The sequence below is a fragment of the Ochotona curzoniae genome, unplaced genomic scaffold (genome assembly GCF_017591425.1).
Source record: "Ochotona curzoniae isolate NIBS_2020 unplaced genomic scaffold, NIBS_Ocur_1.0 contig_4501, whole genome shotgun sequence".
Classification (NCBI taxonomy): Eukaryota; Metazoa; Chordata; class Mammalia; order Lagomorpha; family Ochotonidae; genus Ochotona; species Ochotona curzoniae.
In genome coordinates, this window is record NW_024466307.1 from 13395835 (window position 1) to 13414925 (window position 19091).

Genomic DNA, 19091 nt, shown 5'->3' on the forward strand with positions numbered 1-19091 from the left:
CCAGTACTGGAAGCTCAAAATGCTGCAGTGCCACACCTGCCCTGGGACCTCTCTTAAGTAACATTTCAACATCCCCATAGGGCCTTGCTGATCCCCTCCCATAACCAAAATAACTGACAATACTAACTCCTGTGGTGGCCACAGGATTTTCCCAAATATCTCCGATTTGGATGAAAGGGAATTGGGAGACTAGAAAATAACAACTGCTTCTATTAGAAATCCAGGAACAGATCAAATGCACAAGACTTGAAACAAAACAAAGCTCAAACTTCAGATGGCCTCGCCCTTTGGTTAAAGCCACTGAGAGGATTCAAGTGGCTCCAAGGCAAATACTTGTGACTGGGAAACACAGTACTCACGGAAAATTCCTCCAAGTCGAGTCTGAGGGACTGAACAAAAGCAGAGAAAGACTGAGATTGCAAACCAGAAGCCATATAGCAAGCCTAACTGTGTGCCCTCAAATGTGTGGGACCAACGAGATAAGAAATTGTTTCAGAAAGACTTATATCACAGAAGAACAATAAGCTTCTAAGAGAGGTGATGACTGAATGAATATTAAAATGACTCTTTGAAATAAAATAAAATAAAATAAAATAAAATAAAATAAAATAAAATAAAATAAAATAAAATAGCTCTCTGGTGACCCAACTCCCTACAAGTCAGAAAACAGGCTGATGTAGCTGCTCAGCACTCAGTCAGGGAATATCACCCACCTGCCTTCTGCTATCCTGCATAAAGATGCTGTTACAGATTGAAGCAGATACGGCTGCCCAAACTCACACAGATATCTGAACCTTGATATCTTAGGTTAGTGGTTAAAGAACTGACGAAATTGGTCACGGAGGGAGCAGAGGGGGTGGGGTGATCTAATTATGGTGACTTGGAGGTGGGACCAGTGGGAGGTCTTAGGTCACCAGCGCCTTGCCCCAGGAAGTCAAGTTTTGCCAAAGGGTTCATTAGGTAACTGCAACTTCTCTCTCTACTCTGACTCACCAACCCACGCTCCCCCCACACACACAAGCTCTACCAAGGCCATCTTCCACCATACACCAGACCCGTGGGGCTGCGTAATCATCCACGGAGAGCCTCCAACTCCAAGCAAGAATACAACTTCTATTTTCCAAGAAGCTTTTCTCATATACTTCAACATGATCAAAAGCTGACTACTAGAGGAGGCAACCAAGAAAGGACCCACACAAGACAGAAACTGAAATTCCTAGGTAGAGTTGACCCAGGAAATAACCTTAGTGTCTTTCTAGGGGAATCCCAGAGCTTCCATGAGCAATCACTAATGTGACAGACGCATACCTCATATGGCTCTCACCTTCCCCTTATTTCTCATCTGTTTAAAGAAATAAGTGGAGATTGCAAACTAGGTATATGTAAGAGAGTTTTCATGTCTTTGTGAGATGTGAAATATTTATGTACAGAATTCTGGAAGAACGTTGCAATTAAAAAGTTAACTTCATCTATCTCCTAACAGACAGTATGCAAGTTCTATCCGGGAAAAAGAAAGGTGGACAAGCACAAAGAGGAAAAGTGGGAGGAGAGGGAAAAAAAAACGGAGGATGAAGGGTGGAAGGATTCTGTTCATTTACTCAGTAGGCTTCCTCAACTACGGAACTTCGGTGCTAACAAAGCAAAGGCCTGAGGTCATTAAAATTGGATCTTATATTTAGCTTTCAGTAATGTATAATTATTTTATTTTGAAATAACAGTAATTCTTACGGTGACTAATCTAACCTTTGCACAACCACGTTAGCTAAAAAGTGACATCAAGAGATACAGGACCCCACACCTGGTGCCAGGGGAAAATCTATGTTGGCAGCCATAATTCCTTTCCTGTGCTCCCTTCTCTATTCCCAGGAGGAGGTAAGAGGAAATCTGGAGTAGTGAGGATTTCCCCCACAATTCACTGGGAACTGGGCCACGCTCCTCTTCTGCAGGTTCCCCTCGAGGTCACATAGGGAATCAGACCAACCACTCCCTTCTCTCTCAGGCAAGGTAGCATCAGCAAACTCCAATGGGAATCCAGCTGTCCAGTGCCACTCAACAATAGCAAGAGTGCTGCATGCCAATCAAGGGCAACACAGACATGCGGACTGTCCCCTCCCCTGCCAACAACGAGGTACCCAATCCCATCTCAAGAGCCTCAGAGCAGCGTCAGAGGAAGCAGCTCAATCAGAAAGCTAGAATCAGACACAGAGGGTAGTGATGCCGTACCAGACACACAAAACATTACTTACAGCAAATCCTCCAAGACAGCGCAAGGAAATGCACTTAAGACTTTCGACATAAATTGTGACGGAACTCTTAAAATATTCAGCAGCTCACAAGATGGCAGGAAGGATAAAACGGACAAGCCTAATACAGAACAAAGGACTGATGTCATGGTGCACATTGCCACTGTGCCGCTGGCATCCCCTATGAGTGCTAATTGGTTTTGAGTGGTCCAGCTGCACTGCAGCTCCCTATTGTTAGGTCTAGTAAAACAGCAGAAGATGACCCAAATGCTTGTGTGTCTGCCACTTGCATGGGAGACCCAGATGGCATTTAGATCCCTAGCTTTGAACAGACTTTGCGGCCATTTGAGTGATAAGCCACCAGACAGAAGACTTCCTTCTCTCTGTCTTTCTTTGTGTAGCTTTCTCTGTAAAATAAATAAATAAACCGGAGAAAGAGAGAGAAAGAGAATGAAATGGCAAACTTCCTGGGCCATAGGATGGCTTAGTGGATAAATCATTGCCTAGCCTGTCCCAGCTGTTCCACTTCCCATCCAGCTTCCTGTTTGTGGCCTAGGAAAGCAGTGGAGGATGGCCCAAATCCTTGGTGTCTAAAAATAGGCAAATAGTCCTCAGACTTCACAGCACCACAGCAAAATACAGAAAGTGGAAAAATCACACATTTTCCTTAAAAGATTTTTTAAACCCGCTAAGAGGATGAAAAGGCAAGAGACTGTCCAATGAAAGTGTTTCAAACAACCTATTTCAAACAAAGTTTCAGAATAAATATGTAACTAAAAGGTCAACAGCACAAAACGAGCAGTCCAGCTAGCTGATGTGCAGAGACAAGAACATTCGTTTCCCCAGGGAGGATCACACATGACAGATCAGCTCAAGCGAAGATGCTCAGTAGAACCTTTGGAGAAATGCCAATTAAATCACAATCAAACTGCCCTACACCCTTATCATCGTTGGCTTGGCCCAACACTGGCCTTCCTCCCATTTTGGAAGTGAATCAGCTGATTGGAGATGTGTCTACCTTTTCTTCTAACTCAGCCATTCAAATAAGTAAAGTCAATCTTAAAAAAAAAAAAAACTGAACAATGTTAACATGTTAACATGGATAGAAACGAAAAATAATTATGACCTTCATTATTCCATGTTTGCCTATGTTTTTCTACTTTCTGAATGTCCTACAAAGCTACAGATCATCTTTAAAATAAAAATGTAAAGATGCTTAATGAGTCAAAGTTAATGTGTTACTCTCAATGAACTAAATTAACCTGAACAAATATATTTATTTTCTTATAAAAAAAATAACAACCCTGGGAATATTTTACTAAAACCTTTTTGCTAATGAATTACTTGGAAAATGTTTGGACAGGCTTGGGGATAGGCCAAGGTCAAACAAAAACTACCCAAAAAAATGCATAATTTTGAAAGTGTTTTTTTTTTAACTTGCCTATATTATTTTTTAACTGTCACCACCAATGACCACACAACCCAAAAGAGCCAATCGTTTACTATGGCCATCATCACTATCATTTGATGAACACCACTCCCTTGTTGCCATGTATGCAAAATCTTGTATGAGGCAGTGGGTAGGAGGAGGTTTTGAAAAGTTGAGGGAAGCTGTGAAATGAAGGATTACACAAATTTCTCACAAGTTTTTTTTTCCCCCCTTTTTTTGGAAGCTCTCATGTTCCCAACATGGTTTGTAGTTGAAGAAACATATCCATGGTTGCAGAGTTCTTTCACACAGCGTGTGAGCAACAACTGTGTCTGTCTGGCCTTCATCATCTCCTATCACATGTTCAGCAAATGTCATGTCAAAATAGAAAAAAAAAGAAGAAGAAGAAACTAGAACACACCCTGAACAATTTGTGCATCTTTAAGGACTGTGTCTAAGACAACAGAATTTCCTCATTTCTTTTCTTGCCACAAACCACTCTTTACCAACCTTTCTGAGGAAGCTGCCAAAAAGGAAAAAAATTGCTTCATCATTACCTCTTAAGCTTATATCTGTTATGACTGTTAGTGCCTACTTCAGTGCCCGGTAAGCTTTCACTTTACACAGGGAGATCAATGCAGTCTAAAAACAAATAGTCCCGATATTTCCCAACACCTTGGAAGCCCTACAATGCAACAGCTTATGACAAAAATCCAATGTAGAACATCTACCTTTGTACTGCTAGTTGTAACCATGCTGCTCATTTTAGCTTCCTTTTTCACACTGTCAGCTTTTCACATCTTAAGTCCCACCCGTGAGATCATCTATGACAAGTAACGGTTGTCTCTTATTACTGAACACAAGTCTTCCTACTCTCAGAGCAAAGAGAGAGAAAATATCACATTATTCTCTAGCCCAAGTTTATGGAAGTTGGGAGAAAAAAAACCTCAACATGTCTTTATTTATTGCTATCTAGTCTTATTGTCAGTAGGCCCCTACTTGACACTATACAATCTGTTCTTTTTAATGGCTGAGCAATATTCCACGGAGAAGATGTACCACAGTTTCTTTATGAAGTCTTCTTTTGATGGGCATGTGGGTTGTTTCCATGTCTTTGCTATTGTAGATGCTGCTGTTGTAAATACAGGATTACAGATCCCTTCCTCATATGCAGTTTTCATTTCCTGTGGATATATTCCCAGCAGTGGGACAGCTGGGTCATAAGCCAGGTGTCTTTTCAGTTCTCTTATCATTCTCTATGCTTACTTCCACAGTGGTTGTACTAGCCTATACTCCCACCAACAGTGAAGGAGGATACCTTTCTCTCTACATCCATGCCAGCAGGTGTAAGTAGAGTTCTAACTGTAGGCCAATCTTACTGGAGTTAGGTGGAATCTTAATGTAGTTTTCATTTATATATTCCTGACAGCTAGGGAGCCTGAGCTTTTTTTAATGTATCCATTAGTCATCTGAATTTTCTTTAGAAAACAATGTCTGTTCATCTCCTTCACCAATTTCTTCGCAAGTTTGTTTTTTGTTCATTTTTTTAACTGCCCCTGTGTTTCTGAAGATCATTGTAAATCCTGGATATTAGTTCCCTATCAGTTAAGTAGCGTGCAAAGATTTTCTCCCTTCTGTTGGTTGCTTCTTCACTTTGTTGATCCTCTCCTTTGCTGTACAGAAGCTTTTTAGTTTGCTGTAGTCCCATTTGTTTATTTCGGCTTTCACTGTCTGTGCCTTTGGTGACTTTCTTAAAATGTCTTCCCAAATTCCTATATTTTGGATAGATAGTACTTCCTATGTTTTTCCGCAATAGTTTGATGATTTATGGGCACAGATTTAGGTCCTTGATCCAGTTTGAGCTGATTTGTGAATAAGGTGAAAGGTGGGGGTCTTGCTTGCGACTTCTGCAGGCTGCTATTCCTATTGTCCCAACAGCATTTGCTGAAGAGACCCGGCTTTTCCCCTGGATTATTTTTGATTCTCTTGTTGAAGATCGTCTGTACATTCTGAGGTTTCTATTCTGTTCCATTGATCTTCTCTGTTTCTGTACCAGTACCAGACTCTTTTGATAACTACTGCTCTGCAGTATATCTTGAGGTCTGGAATCATGATTCCTCCTGCTTGATTTTTACTCTTCAGGATATCTTTGGCTATTTGTGGGTCTCTTGTGTTTCCAGATGAACTTTTGTAACACTTTTTCCATTTCTGAGAAGAATGTTGGGGTTTTGATTGGGATTGCGCTGAATCTATACATTACTTTTGCTTTTAGGGACATTCTGATGGTATTGAGACCCTGCAGATCCAGGAACGTGGTAGGTTTCTCCATCTTTTAATATCTTCTTCTATTTCTGTTTTTAATGTTTCGTAATTTTCATTATAGAGGTCTTCCACATCTTTGGTCAGGTTAATTCCAAGGTATTTGAGATTCCTCTCTGCTATCTTAGAGGGGTTTGTACTTAGAATTTTTTTCTCGGCCATGGATTTGTGCATACTAGAGCCAGCAATTTGCGTTCATGAATTTTGTATCCTGCCACTCTACCAGATTCTCTTATGAGTTCCAGTGGTCTTTTGATACAATCTTTTGGTTTTCCTATGTCGAATCATGTCATCCCATAAACAGGGATAATTTTAATTCCTCAGTTCCACTTTAATTTGTTTTTCTTGCCTAATAATTCTGCCAAGGACCTCCAATCCTATGTTGAACAGTAGTGGTGATAGTTCTCAGTGCAAAAGCTTCCAGTCTTTCCTCATTTAGTAGAATGTTGGCATTGGGTGTTCGCATATTGCTTTGATTGTGATATAGAATGTTCCTTCTTTGCTTACGGTCTCTAGGATGAAATGGTGTTGGATTTTGTCAAATGCCAAAGGATCCCAATTAGAGACCATTATACTCAGCAAAACAAGGCAATTCCAAAAGCACAAATATGTCCTCTCTGATATAAGGTAATCTTTATGCAAAATACAAGCTCAATAGCCTTTTCAACACTATTTTTGCTACATCTTGGAAGGGGATGATTTATTTTTATTTTTATTCTTTCAAAAAAGTTTTTGTTTTTCTTACCAATTTCCTCACTGACTCATAGTTCACACAATAGCATCATCTGCTTCAGAAGGTCATTGATTTTCGTTTTCATGTCTTCAGTGACACATTCAGTAACATGCTACTTAACTTCATGTTGCTGTAAATGTTCTCTGTTGTTGGTTTTGTCTTATGGCTTTTCATTTAGGAAATGTAGAGTAACCGTGTAGTAGGGACTGGCACATACAGATGTGAAGAGACAATGCAGTGTACATCTCTACTTCCAGATCAATGATGGACTCCCAATAAGACTTCAGACAAGATGTTACCTCTGCCTTTGTCCATGCCTAGAATGTCAGCTACACTTCAAGAGCAGAATGATGGACTTATGACTGGTTGTGAAGAACTATACTATTGTAATGATATGGAGGAAGCAGAAGAGGGGCAGGGATTTGGGGAGGGAGGAAGGGAAATTCTGAAGCCTATGGAACTGTATCATGAAATAATAAAATTATTTAGTTCATTTAAATAAAAAAGAAAGTAGAATAATCTTGAACACAAAAGAGAGATCTGTTCTATAACGGGCACATTTGACAGTTCGATTTGTTTTTTCCCTTAATCATTCTGCCTAGTACTCCTACTGAAGATTCCTAAACTCAACAAGGCTTTCAAAAACACAGGCTTAAACCTAACACAGCACAGAGAAGCTTTTTTCAAAGTGCATTCACTGAAACACATACCTGAAGGAGGAAAGGACAAGTGGGAGCTGGAAATGGGGTGAGGATGCAAGCTCAGCAGCTGCGTCCCCGGCCAGTATGGTCAGCACTCCATGTACCAGATCTGCAGCATTGACTCCCACAAGGCAGCTGCTACGGCGATGATGCGCTTAATATGGCTGTGTAGCTCCCATTTCTCCCCAAAGTCATTCAACCACTGAACACATTTGAGACAACCTCTTAATACCTCTAGGGACTGATCCGCACACTATAACTTGGAGAGACTCTCTGATTTTTCTGGGCTTTGCTTTTTTGTAGTAGCCCTGGAGGTTTTAAGCTACTACCTACCCATGATCTATACGGAGCAGGCAAACAGAAGTGGGGCCTGTGTGGCCATCTCTGATGTGTTTTCCTAATTATTTTCCTCTGTGAGTTTGCTTTCTGAACTCAGAGTAAACTATGATGTAATAAGCTTGAAATAAAATTATGTCTCTGTGTGTGTAAATATCTACACGCACAGTTAAAAGCTCAGAAAAAAATCATCAGGCACTGAACCAGATGGACATGCATGTCCCATACTGGATGAAGACAACCTCAATATTTTTTTTTAAATACTGATCTCTGTATTCCATTCCAGATTGAATGAATCAGGGTTCCTAAGGGTGGGTGTTAAATAGGCATATGAATAGTACTAAATAGGAACAGCAACTGTTCCGAATAGTTCACAGTCTGGGGAAGTGCAGGGGGGAACTGACATGCCTCTGACATCACACATCATCTCAGCGTCAGCTGATGCACCAGCTATCCTAAAAGTTAACTTTAGCCTTGTCACAGCAAGTGCCAAATTAAAAGGAAATAACACCACTTTGTCTTTATTATTTCAGTTACAATGTAACTGAAAGACAAGGACGATAACAGTAATTTTCATACGGGAAAACTGGGGAAAAAAAAAAAAAAGAAGAAGCCCCCCAAAAAATCAAGGCACCTTGTTTTGAATTAATGACTGGAAAACTCTGTAAGCACTTTTTGGCTGAGATTTTCACCAATCGAGGCTTATTCCTCATTAAAAAGGAAAAAAAAAAAAAAAACAGTTCTGTGGCTTAGCATGTTGGCATCCCGTATGGACACTGGCTTCAGTCCTGACTATTCCACTTGCAATCCAGCTCCCTGCTAATATGCCTGGGAGAACAGCAGAGAATGTCCCAAGTGTTTGGGCTCCTGGATTCCTGTGAGACCCAGAAAAAGCTCCAGGCTCGAAGCTTCAGACCAGCCCCACTCTGACTGGACCAATGCATTGAAGATCTTTCCTATTGTCCTTCCTTCTCTCTGAGACTCTGCCTTTCAGATGCACATAAATGGATCTTCATAAATAGACAAATACGATTCAAGAACACAGAAAAAGTCAAATGGTAGCTAGCAGTCAAGCCGAACTTTGACTCCCATTCTAATTACTCCCCATGCACAACTCTTTGTTAATTTCCCAATATAATTAATGTCCTTTCATTCAGAATTCTACCTAAAATATCAAACTGAAGGCTTAAAAACCTAGTTATCAAATCTTACTTTTCTTTTTGAGAGCAAGTGGCAAAAATTAAAATAATACAACATAAAAAAATAATATGACTTAGGAAACATTTGAATTATCAATCAATAAAGAAAAAGATTTTTTTTATTTAGCAAGATTTCTCTATAATTCCTTGGTTTTAATAATGTCCCTCAAAGTCTCAGAAAGACCAAAAAAAAAAAAAAAATAACAACAACAAAAAAACTCTTTCTCAATGATGTTCAATTAACATTAATCCAAAAGAAATTAAGAAATGTTTGGATGAAAACACAGTTGTTATAAGGTAAAAATGTATTGACTACATTTAAAATACTTAAAGACTACATTCAAATGTACCACCCAATTCATATTATACTGAAAGACCTCACACATGAGTGTCGTAAGGGGACTTTTTGTTCAGGGACTAACTGCTTGGGGCAATCCCATCTTATATGAGAGTGGCTAGGTTTCAAGTCCTGCTTCATGCTAATGTGTACTTTGGGAGTTGAAGCCAAATATGATTTATGTGCAAGTATTTTATGATACTAATCCGTTTTAGGATAATATGGACAAAATTCAGTACTTATAAGTATTTCTCTTGATTTTTAACACTTCTATGTCCATCAAAACCTCCCACTGGTAAATTTGATCATCTCTAAAGCTAACTAAGCACTTTTAACTTTCAAGTTCCATAGAAGTCTCTCCTAAAAATAAGCCTTTCTCTTAAACCGACTAAAATATGTTTTGTACAGAACAATAGAAAATTCAAGCTGCATTCAAAGCTACTTTTCTTCCTCTTCCTAACTCTAGTTTCAGATCAAAGACAGACTCACAATGAAGCTGTTAGCTATATCTTGAGAATAGGATGCCGGACTCTCTGCCATTGTCCATGCCTGTAATGATGGACATACGACTGTTTATGAAGAACTATACAATAGTTAGTAATAATAAAGGGGAACTCAGTGGGAGGGGGTATTTTGTGAGGGGACGAGGGAAATCCAAGGGCTTATGGAACTGTATCATAAAATTATATTAATAATAATAAAGTAAAAATAAATAAATATATAAATCACATTTGGTTAGAATGAGGGAGCCCCTCAAATCCAGTATTTGCACTTCTAGGAATCATGTCTATTGAATAACTTGCATATTTACATGAATATATTCAAGGACTACATAGCAACACAGGCTACAATGTAGTATGTAGTTCATACCCCACAACTTCAACTATGAATTCTTAAATTCCACTCCCAATTCTGTCCAATCTAGAGTTCCATATTTAGTAAAATTCACAATAGTTAAGCCAAATACCAAGAATTCATTACTCATTCCTCCTTCACAGCCATTCCTCATAAAGGATCTTCTTTTCCTTCTAATACAGGCTGATAATCACACTCAAGAACTTTACGCCCCCAGCTCAGGCCACCCACTCCCACCCCTCACCTGCCCTAGAAATAATGAGCCTCCTAGGGCAGATGTTGGGGTCTGCAGATCAAACCGCTGCCGGCGACAACTGAGTCCTGTGTCTGTGACCCACTTACGCTTCCCATTTTCCTTTCCACTAATGCTCCTGGGAAGCAACAAATGATGGCACAAGACCCTGAGTTCCTGTCATCCACGTCAGAGACCTGGAGGGAGCTGCCGACTCCTTGTCACAGCCCGGCCAGATCCTGGTTGGTGTGAGAATTTGAGTTGTGAGCCAGTGGACAGAAGATCCCTCCGTGTATCTCCCTCACTCTCTCTCACACTCTGTGTTTCATCAGATAAATAAGAAAAAATTTTTATCAGAAAAAAATTATCCTTAAAAAAAGGAAAAAACTTCAGCCCAGAGCAGTAGCCTAGTGGCTAAAGTCCTAGCAACATATGCTCTGGGATCCCATATGGGCAGCTATTCGTTCCCAGCTGCTCCACCTCCCTTCCAGCTCCCTACTTATGATCTGGAAAATAGTAGAGGATAGTCCAAAGCCTTGGGACCCTGTGCTCACATGGGAGACACGAAAAAAGTTCCTGGCTCCTGGCTTCGGATCGGCTCAGCTCCAGCCATTGTGGCCACTTGGGGAGTAAATCAGTGGGTGGAAGATCTTTCTCTCTGTCTCTCCTTCTCTCTGTATATCTGAGTTTTCATTAAAAATAAACAAATCCTTAAAAAAAGAAGAAGGAAACTCTCCTGTGTGGTATCTTCCCAACACTACCTCTTTTTTTTTTTTTTTTTTTTTTTTTTAAATTCTAAAGCTAGATGAGGGGAGACAGAGAGGAAGATCTTCCGTCCGATGATTCACTACCCAAGTGGCCTCAACGGCCAGAGCTGAGTCAATCCAAAGCCAGGAATCTGGAGCCCTTTGCAAGTCTCCCATTATGGTGGTGGGTCCAAAGACTTTGGGCCATCCTCGACTGCCTTCCCAGGCCAAGCAGGGAGGTGGATGGGAAGTGGAGCTGCCAGGATTAGAACTGGTGCCCATATGGGATCCCAATGCGTGTAAGACAAGGACTTTAGCCACTAGGCTACTGCGCCAAGCCCTTTCCATTAACTTTTTCATGAAATGTTTATTTTGCAAAAGTAACTAAAATGTGAAAAATACATACCTATGGAGCCCTGTGTTATGTTTTGCTGCAGATATAAGATGGGAAATATTCCATATGATCCAGCAATCCCCCTCCTGAGTGGGAAATGAAGTCCTTTTGTGAAAGAGACATCTACATTCCATGTTTTCTGCAGCACTGTTCACAACAGCCACCTAAGTGTCAATCCATTCACCGATGAATGAATAAAGATAACGTGGCAATATGCCACAGGATGGTATTCAGCCATCCAAGGGAAGAAATTTTGCCATTTGCAAATCTTGTCTTTTTGAATTACAGAAGCCACAATGATCATTTTAAGACACAGATAAAATCATGCAATGCCTGTGTAAAAGTGGCCCATGATCCGCACTGTACTGCAGGCAGCACCTCAATGCCCCCTCCTTAGGTCTATCTCTCCAAGCTCACCTTCCACCACACTCTCTGTGGTTTCACGATGCTAGCCAAAACAGACAGTTCCCAAATTCTACCAAGCTCTTCCCTATTCCAAAACCCTTAACCCCATTCTTTTCCAGTCCGCAAAGTTTTTCAAAGTTGAAGTTTTTCAAAGCTGATCCCTCGTTACCCACTGGTCACTGGCTCACCTGCTTACGCTGTTGTGTGCCAGTACTTCATACTATTTGCTTCCTACATTCACCCATCCCAATCGCCAATTTCCTGTGTGCTTATTCATCGTGCATCTACTCCCATGCAAAGGGAATGGACTGTTCTCCAAGCACCAAGTGCACGGTGCTCGCTGACCAACCTTCACAACATGAACAGAAGTATAACAACCACAACCTGCGTTTCCCCTTTCATTTGTCACAGATACACCATCGGTCAGCTTAGGAATCAGTTTATTTCTGGTGAAAATTTTACAATTCAGCCATCTGTCTTATCCAGTCTATTTCAATCAAGTACTAAAAATACCAGAGAATGAATAACAACCTGCACAGTCATAAATGGACTACAGAATGTCCTTGACCTTAGCTTTTGTCTCTGGCTAGCCACCTCACTTGACCTGTGGCCATCTCCCTTTGGGAAAAATCAACTGTTCAAGGAGGCTGTCATTCCAGTTAGATGGGGCTGGGAAAGCTCAAGAAGGATAAGGCTTCTGTACTGGAAGAGATGTTTATGTTTGAGTTTAGACAGAGAATTTGGAGCAAAGCTTCTTTGTTTACCTTGAAAACAAGAGGGAGGGACACAGCATTACAGTGTGGAGCAAAGGACTAGATGCACCACACAGATTAGTACCCACATGCTGGAATCCCAGAACATTTTCAGTGTCCTAGTTCCACGACACGTTTTCTCATGCGGCAGTTAAGATTTCCATTACCATTCAGATGTTAACAGTGATGTATTAAAGCAGATACTGCCCTGAGTGACTTGTTCCTGAAAGCAGCCCCAGTAAAACTGTGTTAGATTTGGTTTGTGTAGTCTGTTCAGTCTTGGCTACTGTACTTGAATCTACATAAGCATTTGTTGCACTGATAACATATTCCCCTTATCTTAGTCAGTCCAAATTCCTTGGCCATACTTTTAAAAATCCCCTCTTTTCACCCAACTGCTTGAGTATTCTATTTCTACCTCTACAATAAATTCTACATACTAATAACTGTCTAAGACCATCCTGCAGAGTAGATGCATGCTGTTGAGAATATTCAACTATTTTTTTTCTTTTTCTTTTCAAATTTTTTTTCTTTTCTTTTTAATAAAGAGAATGACACATGCCCGTGTGGGCCTCTAATTTGGGTTGGGAGTGTCAGGTATGAAGGAAGGTGGGTGGAATCCATGTTTCAGTCTTTTGTCTGTTCGCTGTTTATTTCCTGCAGTGTTCACAGGGCAGAACAAGGGGGAGCCACCCCATTCTGTCTAACTCCATCAGCACACCGGCACGGGTAGGAGGAGAACAGTCCTTTAATGACATGGTAGAGACCCCGATATGGGGAAGAATGTTCCAAGGGTGCTCCTTGAGTGGTTTTGATACTTCTGAGAAGTTGTTGGTTTCACTTTAAATGTTTTACTGCAGAATAGTTTTAGATTTACAAAGCAAGAGTGCAAGATAATAATCGTTTCCATATATCCCTCATTCCATTTCTCCTATTAACATCTCACATTAATACCTTTTCTTATTTCTTATTATTCTATAAAATGGGAAAATGATCCTGGGAGAAATTATCACTTAGATTTTAGTATTAGTGCAAAAATTGAAAATCAAAATAATGCTTAAAGTGCAACAACTTCTAGTTGTCCCTTCTCTCCTTACTCTAAACCTTCTCTTCATTGAGAACCCTCAAAGGCTTCTAGGTTTGTAATCACCTTTCCCAGGAATGCCATAAAAATAATACAGACCACTTCCTTTAGCACAATACCCTGGCTATGTGATGGCCATTTTTTCCCCATTAAAGATGATTTTTTGAAAAACTTAAATATTCAAATTTTTCTTTCTGAACCCTTTAAGAACAGACAGCTTCCTGTAACTAGAACAACACTGAATGTTGCTTCGAAGCTTGTGTCTACACCATGGCCGGGCCGCGTGGGTCTCAGTGCTTAAGAAGTGGGCGTCCAGCGAAGGCCAGCCCTCCCCACTGTCTGTTAGATCAGGAATGAACCTCCAGGGCACAGAACCATGAGCACAACACACAGAGCCACACAAAGAAGCACGGCAGCTCTCAGCACCCAGGGGAATCACACCACCCTCCACCGAGAGACTATCATCTCTTTTCAGGGAACAGAAGCGGAGGATTAAAAACCAGGAGAGCTGCTGTTGCAACGAATAGCACACAGTCACCTTTAAGTTCCTTCCTCACACAGTCCACATGACCAACAAAGCCAAGAGCAGCCACGGCTTGGTTCCTCACCCTGTTCTACAGTGAATTTCAACATAAAGCTCATCTTCTCGTTTGCCACTTCAAGACATGAAAAAACACATGGAAACTCTTACCTTTAAAAATGGATCCCAAATGATACTGTCCGCTGAAAAACTGTGGCAAGGAAAATACGAGTGCTCCCAGTCCTATCATAAAGGAGGCGAAGGCCAGCCACCTGGGCTTGTGTCCCCTCTCCCCAAAGAACGAGACAAACACGGACAGCACGCAGAACGAGATATCGTAGCTGGATGATATTAGGCCAGTCAGAGAGCTCTTCATCTCATAGCGCTTCTCAATCGTGGAGATGCTGATATTAACGAGGCCATTGACTACGATACCTGAAAGAGAGCAGACGAGGTGTGTGTACAACACAGCAAACTCGCAACCCACAGTATGGTGTTTAACACAATGCACCGGGGGCAGCTCTGTGGCACTGTGTCTCAAACCTCTGCTTGCAACAGTGGCATCCCTTGAAGAGTCTGGTTCAAGTGTCAGCAGCTCCGCTTCTAACCCAGCTCCCTATTAATGATCCTGGGAAAGCAGCCACGAAGGAGATTGAGAATGGAGTTCCCAGCTCTTGGAACTGGCCTGGCTCGGTACTGCCTATTGTGGCCTTGAGTGAAGTAAGCCAGTAGGTGGAAAGCTTGTGTGTGTGTGTGTGTGTGTGTGTGTGTGTGTGTGTGTGTGTGTGTGTCCCTCTCTCTGTAACTCTGTCTTAACTATGGCCATTTTAAAAGTTTCAAAGCTCAACAACCCAAGCATACTCCTTTGACACACAGTATGCTTTTCGAATTACATATTTAAATGGCCTCACTTTATTTCTCTTAAAACAACATGCACAAAGCCAGACTATTACAGTGCCATGAAGCCAGTTTGCTAGATATCAAACATGCTGTATTCCTATGTAATTCACTGGGAAGAGCACAAAAGATACCAGATACAGCCATGCTCCAATACTTTCCAAGTTACTCAAGCCCTGAGCACATCTGTCTATCACAGATCATCCTGACTTCATTTCAAAAAGGAAAAAAACCGCATTCTCTACCTTTCTTATCTTAACACAAACTTTTTTTCCAAACACTCTTACACAGTTATCACTTAAAAATCTTTGAACAAAAGTAAATGAAGAGTCATTTCTCCCGCTAGCATTTAAAGACAGGCCAAGTAGAGGAGGGGCCAAGCATCGGCACAGTGGTAGACACTGCGTGGGACACCAGCATCCCCAACGGTGTCTCGGTCAAGTTGCTGCCTTACTTCCTATCCAGCTTCCTGCCAATGAGCACCCAGGCACTTGGGTGCCTCTAACCTATGTGGAAAACCTAGGTGTTGTGAGCATTTGGACAGAGAATCAGCAAGTGGATGGCAGGGGTGTGAGTGTGTGTGCGTGTGTGTATGTGTGTTTCACACTTTGCTTTTCAAATAAATAAGTAAATAAAGAAGACCTTTTACATAAGACGTAAAAGAACAACACACATATTTTATCTGCTTATTATACCTGCAATGAAAGTTTAATAGAAAGTATTCAAGGAGACACTAAAAATCCAATCTGGACAGATTTCAAAATGCAAGTCTGTACATAAATAACACAAAAGTTCAAACAAGGGTATAAACTGAAAACAAAACACCTCTGACCACATGTTCGCTCAGTATTCCCTTTACTTTAACACCATGAATTGCTTTCATGTATTAGTAATGGGTACAAGTACCCAGACACAATAATCTCTACAATTTCTTTAAATGGTGCTTTACCAAGACTGAATCTGAAAACATATTTCAAGAAAGTTAGCATAGCCATTTGGAAAAGTCCCAACATGACTTCTGTGTTAGTATAATAAGATTATAAACCAATTTATAATTCTGGTATTTCAAGGTAAACAAAAAGCACCAAAAATGACATTTTAATAAGGAGGTGGAATTACATGATGCTATGGAAAATCTTTCCACTGGAAAGGTCAATTTCCTAAAACACCTTTCATACTGATTAAACATCTGGCATTGCCTTGATGATAAAACTTCTCTTTGAAAAGCTGAATTTGAAGTCCTTTTAAGAGCATTCTAATCCTATGGATCACAAAGTGAATTCTATAACTATGCACTTTCCCATAGCATTGCTTTTCCAATTAAAAAAAAAAATAAGAACTACTAAATACCACAAATTATATCTCTGTTGTTAACACAGGCAGACAGAGTGCACTTTGGGAAAGTCAGTGCTAAGAGAAACCTCTTCTGTCTTTGAGAAATGCTGGCTTAAATAAAGCAAATTCATGTGATGTGATTTTGCTTTTCTTCTAAAATGTCTGTTAACAGACAGTGAAACTGCTTCCTAAGAACCATGCTTGTGAAACAGTCATTCGAAAGTTGAACCAACCGGTGAACTAACAGATCTTATCACTTTCATACAGGATGCGAATTGCTTATTGATAACCTCTGGGTAGATGCTACTCTAGGCCAAAGCCAAAGTTTTCTTTTCTTTTCTTTTTCTTTCTTTTTTTTTTTTTTTTTTTGGTCTAAGATCACCAGTTACATTTGGCAATGAACTAATATTTTATATTGAACATAAAATGATGTGTTTGGGATAACAGAAATTCTAGAATAAACTTTGATTAAACCCAGGATATTTTTAAACTAAGTGTTTAACGTTTTGAACTTCCCATGGTCACTGATTCTGGACAACTGACATCCAGGCAGTAACTGGCTGAACTTTGCTGGGGGGAAAAAAAATCCACCTTCAGCAGACCAGCAAATAGGTCCTGAGCAGCTAACATTTGCAAAGCCAGGGTGCCTTGGGGAGGAATAAGAACAAGCAGTATACATTTTGTTTTTACTTTCTTAGCAAATTCAGAAAGATCTGCTTGCATAATAACTTTATTTGAAAGAGAGAGAGACAGCATTTTCCAAGCCCAAGTCCTCTCCCCAAAAGATACTTTGGGCTGCATTTCCCTGAATCAGATCGCCCATGGCTTGTTTTTACAAGAGATATTGAGAGAATGATCCAAGCGACCTAAAGTACCACCTAGCAAATACACAGTAACTCCCTGGCCAGTGCAGGACTCCATGCCCACCTCTCCATGCACGCCTCCCTGTTCCCCATTGCTCACTGCTTCCACCCGTCTCTACTTCACTTTCCAGGAAGCCAGCCTCCTTTCACTGGACCAGCCCTCTTGCAAATTCCCCCGGGGGTCTAAACCTTGATTTCACCCGGTGATTCCCCCGGGGCGAAGGAGGAGAAAGTAAAAGAGAACTTAAAACAAAACAAATCCAGCGTCCTCCTGTAGCACAGGAGGTTGAGGGCAGCACCCTGGCACCCTTCAGCTCCACTAGCTGCAGCCTCGACTTGGGGGCTGCCCTGGGGTGGAGTGGGGGGGAGTGGAGGGGAGGCAGAGTCTGAACGAACACACGAACACACACACACACACACACACACACACACACACACACACACACACACGACTGCTCCAAACCAAGAGCGTGTGCATCTCGCTCACAGGACGGATTTTTATTGAGCGGGTCTATTATGTGTTTATTTTATCCTCTGGTGCTGATGGATGCATCTGCTCCCGTGTGACTCCTCTGGAAACAAGGATTTCTCCCCCAAACCCCGGGAAGGGGGCTTGCACCAGGCAAAAGGGACCCACTCCTCCCACCCCTGGGGTTCCCAAAGGCAGGCTCCAGTGGGGAGGAGCACGCCGGCGGCACCCGCCTCAGCAAAGCCCGGTACCGCCGGTTTGCACTTGTTTGTGGTCCTCGCCCCGCGCGGGGTCGCCCAGGCACCTGCCGCGCCCTCCTCCCCCGGAGCCCTGGAGCCAGGCGCTGGACTTTACCTTGCGTGAGGGCCAACAGGCAGTAGTGCAGGAGGAAGCCCCGCGGCGTGTTGCAGCGCTGGAGAAAGCGCGGGTGGAAGTTTCCCCAGCCGCACGGCCCCTCCTCAAACTCGGACAGCGACGGGGACCCAGGAGGCTCTGCCGCCGAGGCCGGGGGCGCGCCTGGCGGCGGCCCCGACGATTCCTGGGGGGACTTGTCCTCCTGTGCCTGCGAATCCGGATCTTCTCTGAGGCCGTCGGGGGTCACGCCAGAAACCTGCACCTGAGAGGGCGATGAGGACGAGCGACGCGGGGTGTCCGGGCTGGAGGGGACGAACGCCGGGTTTTCGATGCCTTCGGCGCCCTTCATGTTGGGTTTGGTTCTCTAGAGTCCCGCGCCGGAGCCGCTTAAAACACACACCACACACACACAACACCCCAGGTTGCTTTCTGGCTCCGCCCCGTCCCCCGGCGCCCCCGGGCAGGTGGCAGCGCCCCCGTGCGGGAGCACGCCGCCCGCAGCCTGAGGCGCCTCACCTGCTCCTCCCTCAGCCGGAGTCCTCACCTCACGGGCGACCCATGGGGGCGACCCATGGGGCCGGCCAAAGGGCTGCCGGGCCACGCCCGGAGAACACCGCAGTCCCTGCCAGCGCCGCGGGAAGAACTCCCTGGGGACCCCCGGCCAGGCCAGAAACAGCCAGCCAGAACTGCTGGAAGTGTGGATCCCAGGGCTCCCCCTACGTGCTGACAGGAAAGCTGGTAAACACACGGGCATCAGGACCCCCTACAAGCCAGCAAACTGTGGATCTCCTTCCTCCCTTGTTCTTAACACACAAGCAGGCTAACGTCTAGACTCTGGCAGGCACAGGTGTAATAGAAAACTCAGGGTGCAGTTGACCCTAGAAACTG

General features: G+C 42.5%; 1 protein-coding gene across 1 annotated transcript in view; it reads right to left on the reverse strand.

Annotated features, from left to right (window-relative positions):
* The window catches only part of SLCO4C1 (solute carrier organic anion transporter family member 4C1), a 43534-nt gene extending 24908 nt beyond the window's left edge, over positions 1-18626 (reverse strand). The window contains exons 1-2 of the mRNA XM_040986093.1: positions 18204-18626; positions 14457-14720 (exon numbers count right to left, since the gene is read on the reverse strand). Of these exons, the coding sequence (XP_040842027.1) occupies positions 14457-14720; positions 18204-18552 (613 nt within the window). The 5' untranslated portion in view covers positions 18553-18626. The remainder of the gene's footprint in view (positions 1-14456; positions 14721-18203) is intronic.
* Positions 18627-19091: the final 465 nt, after the last annotated feature.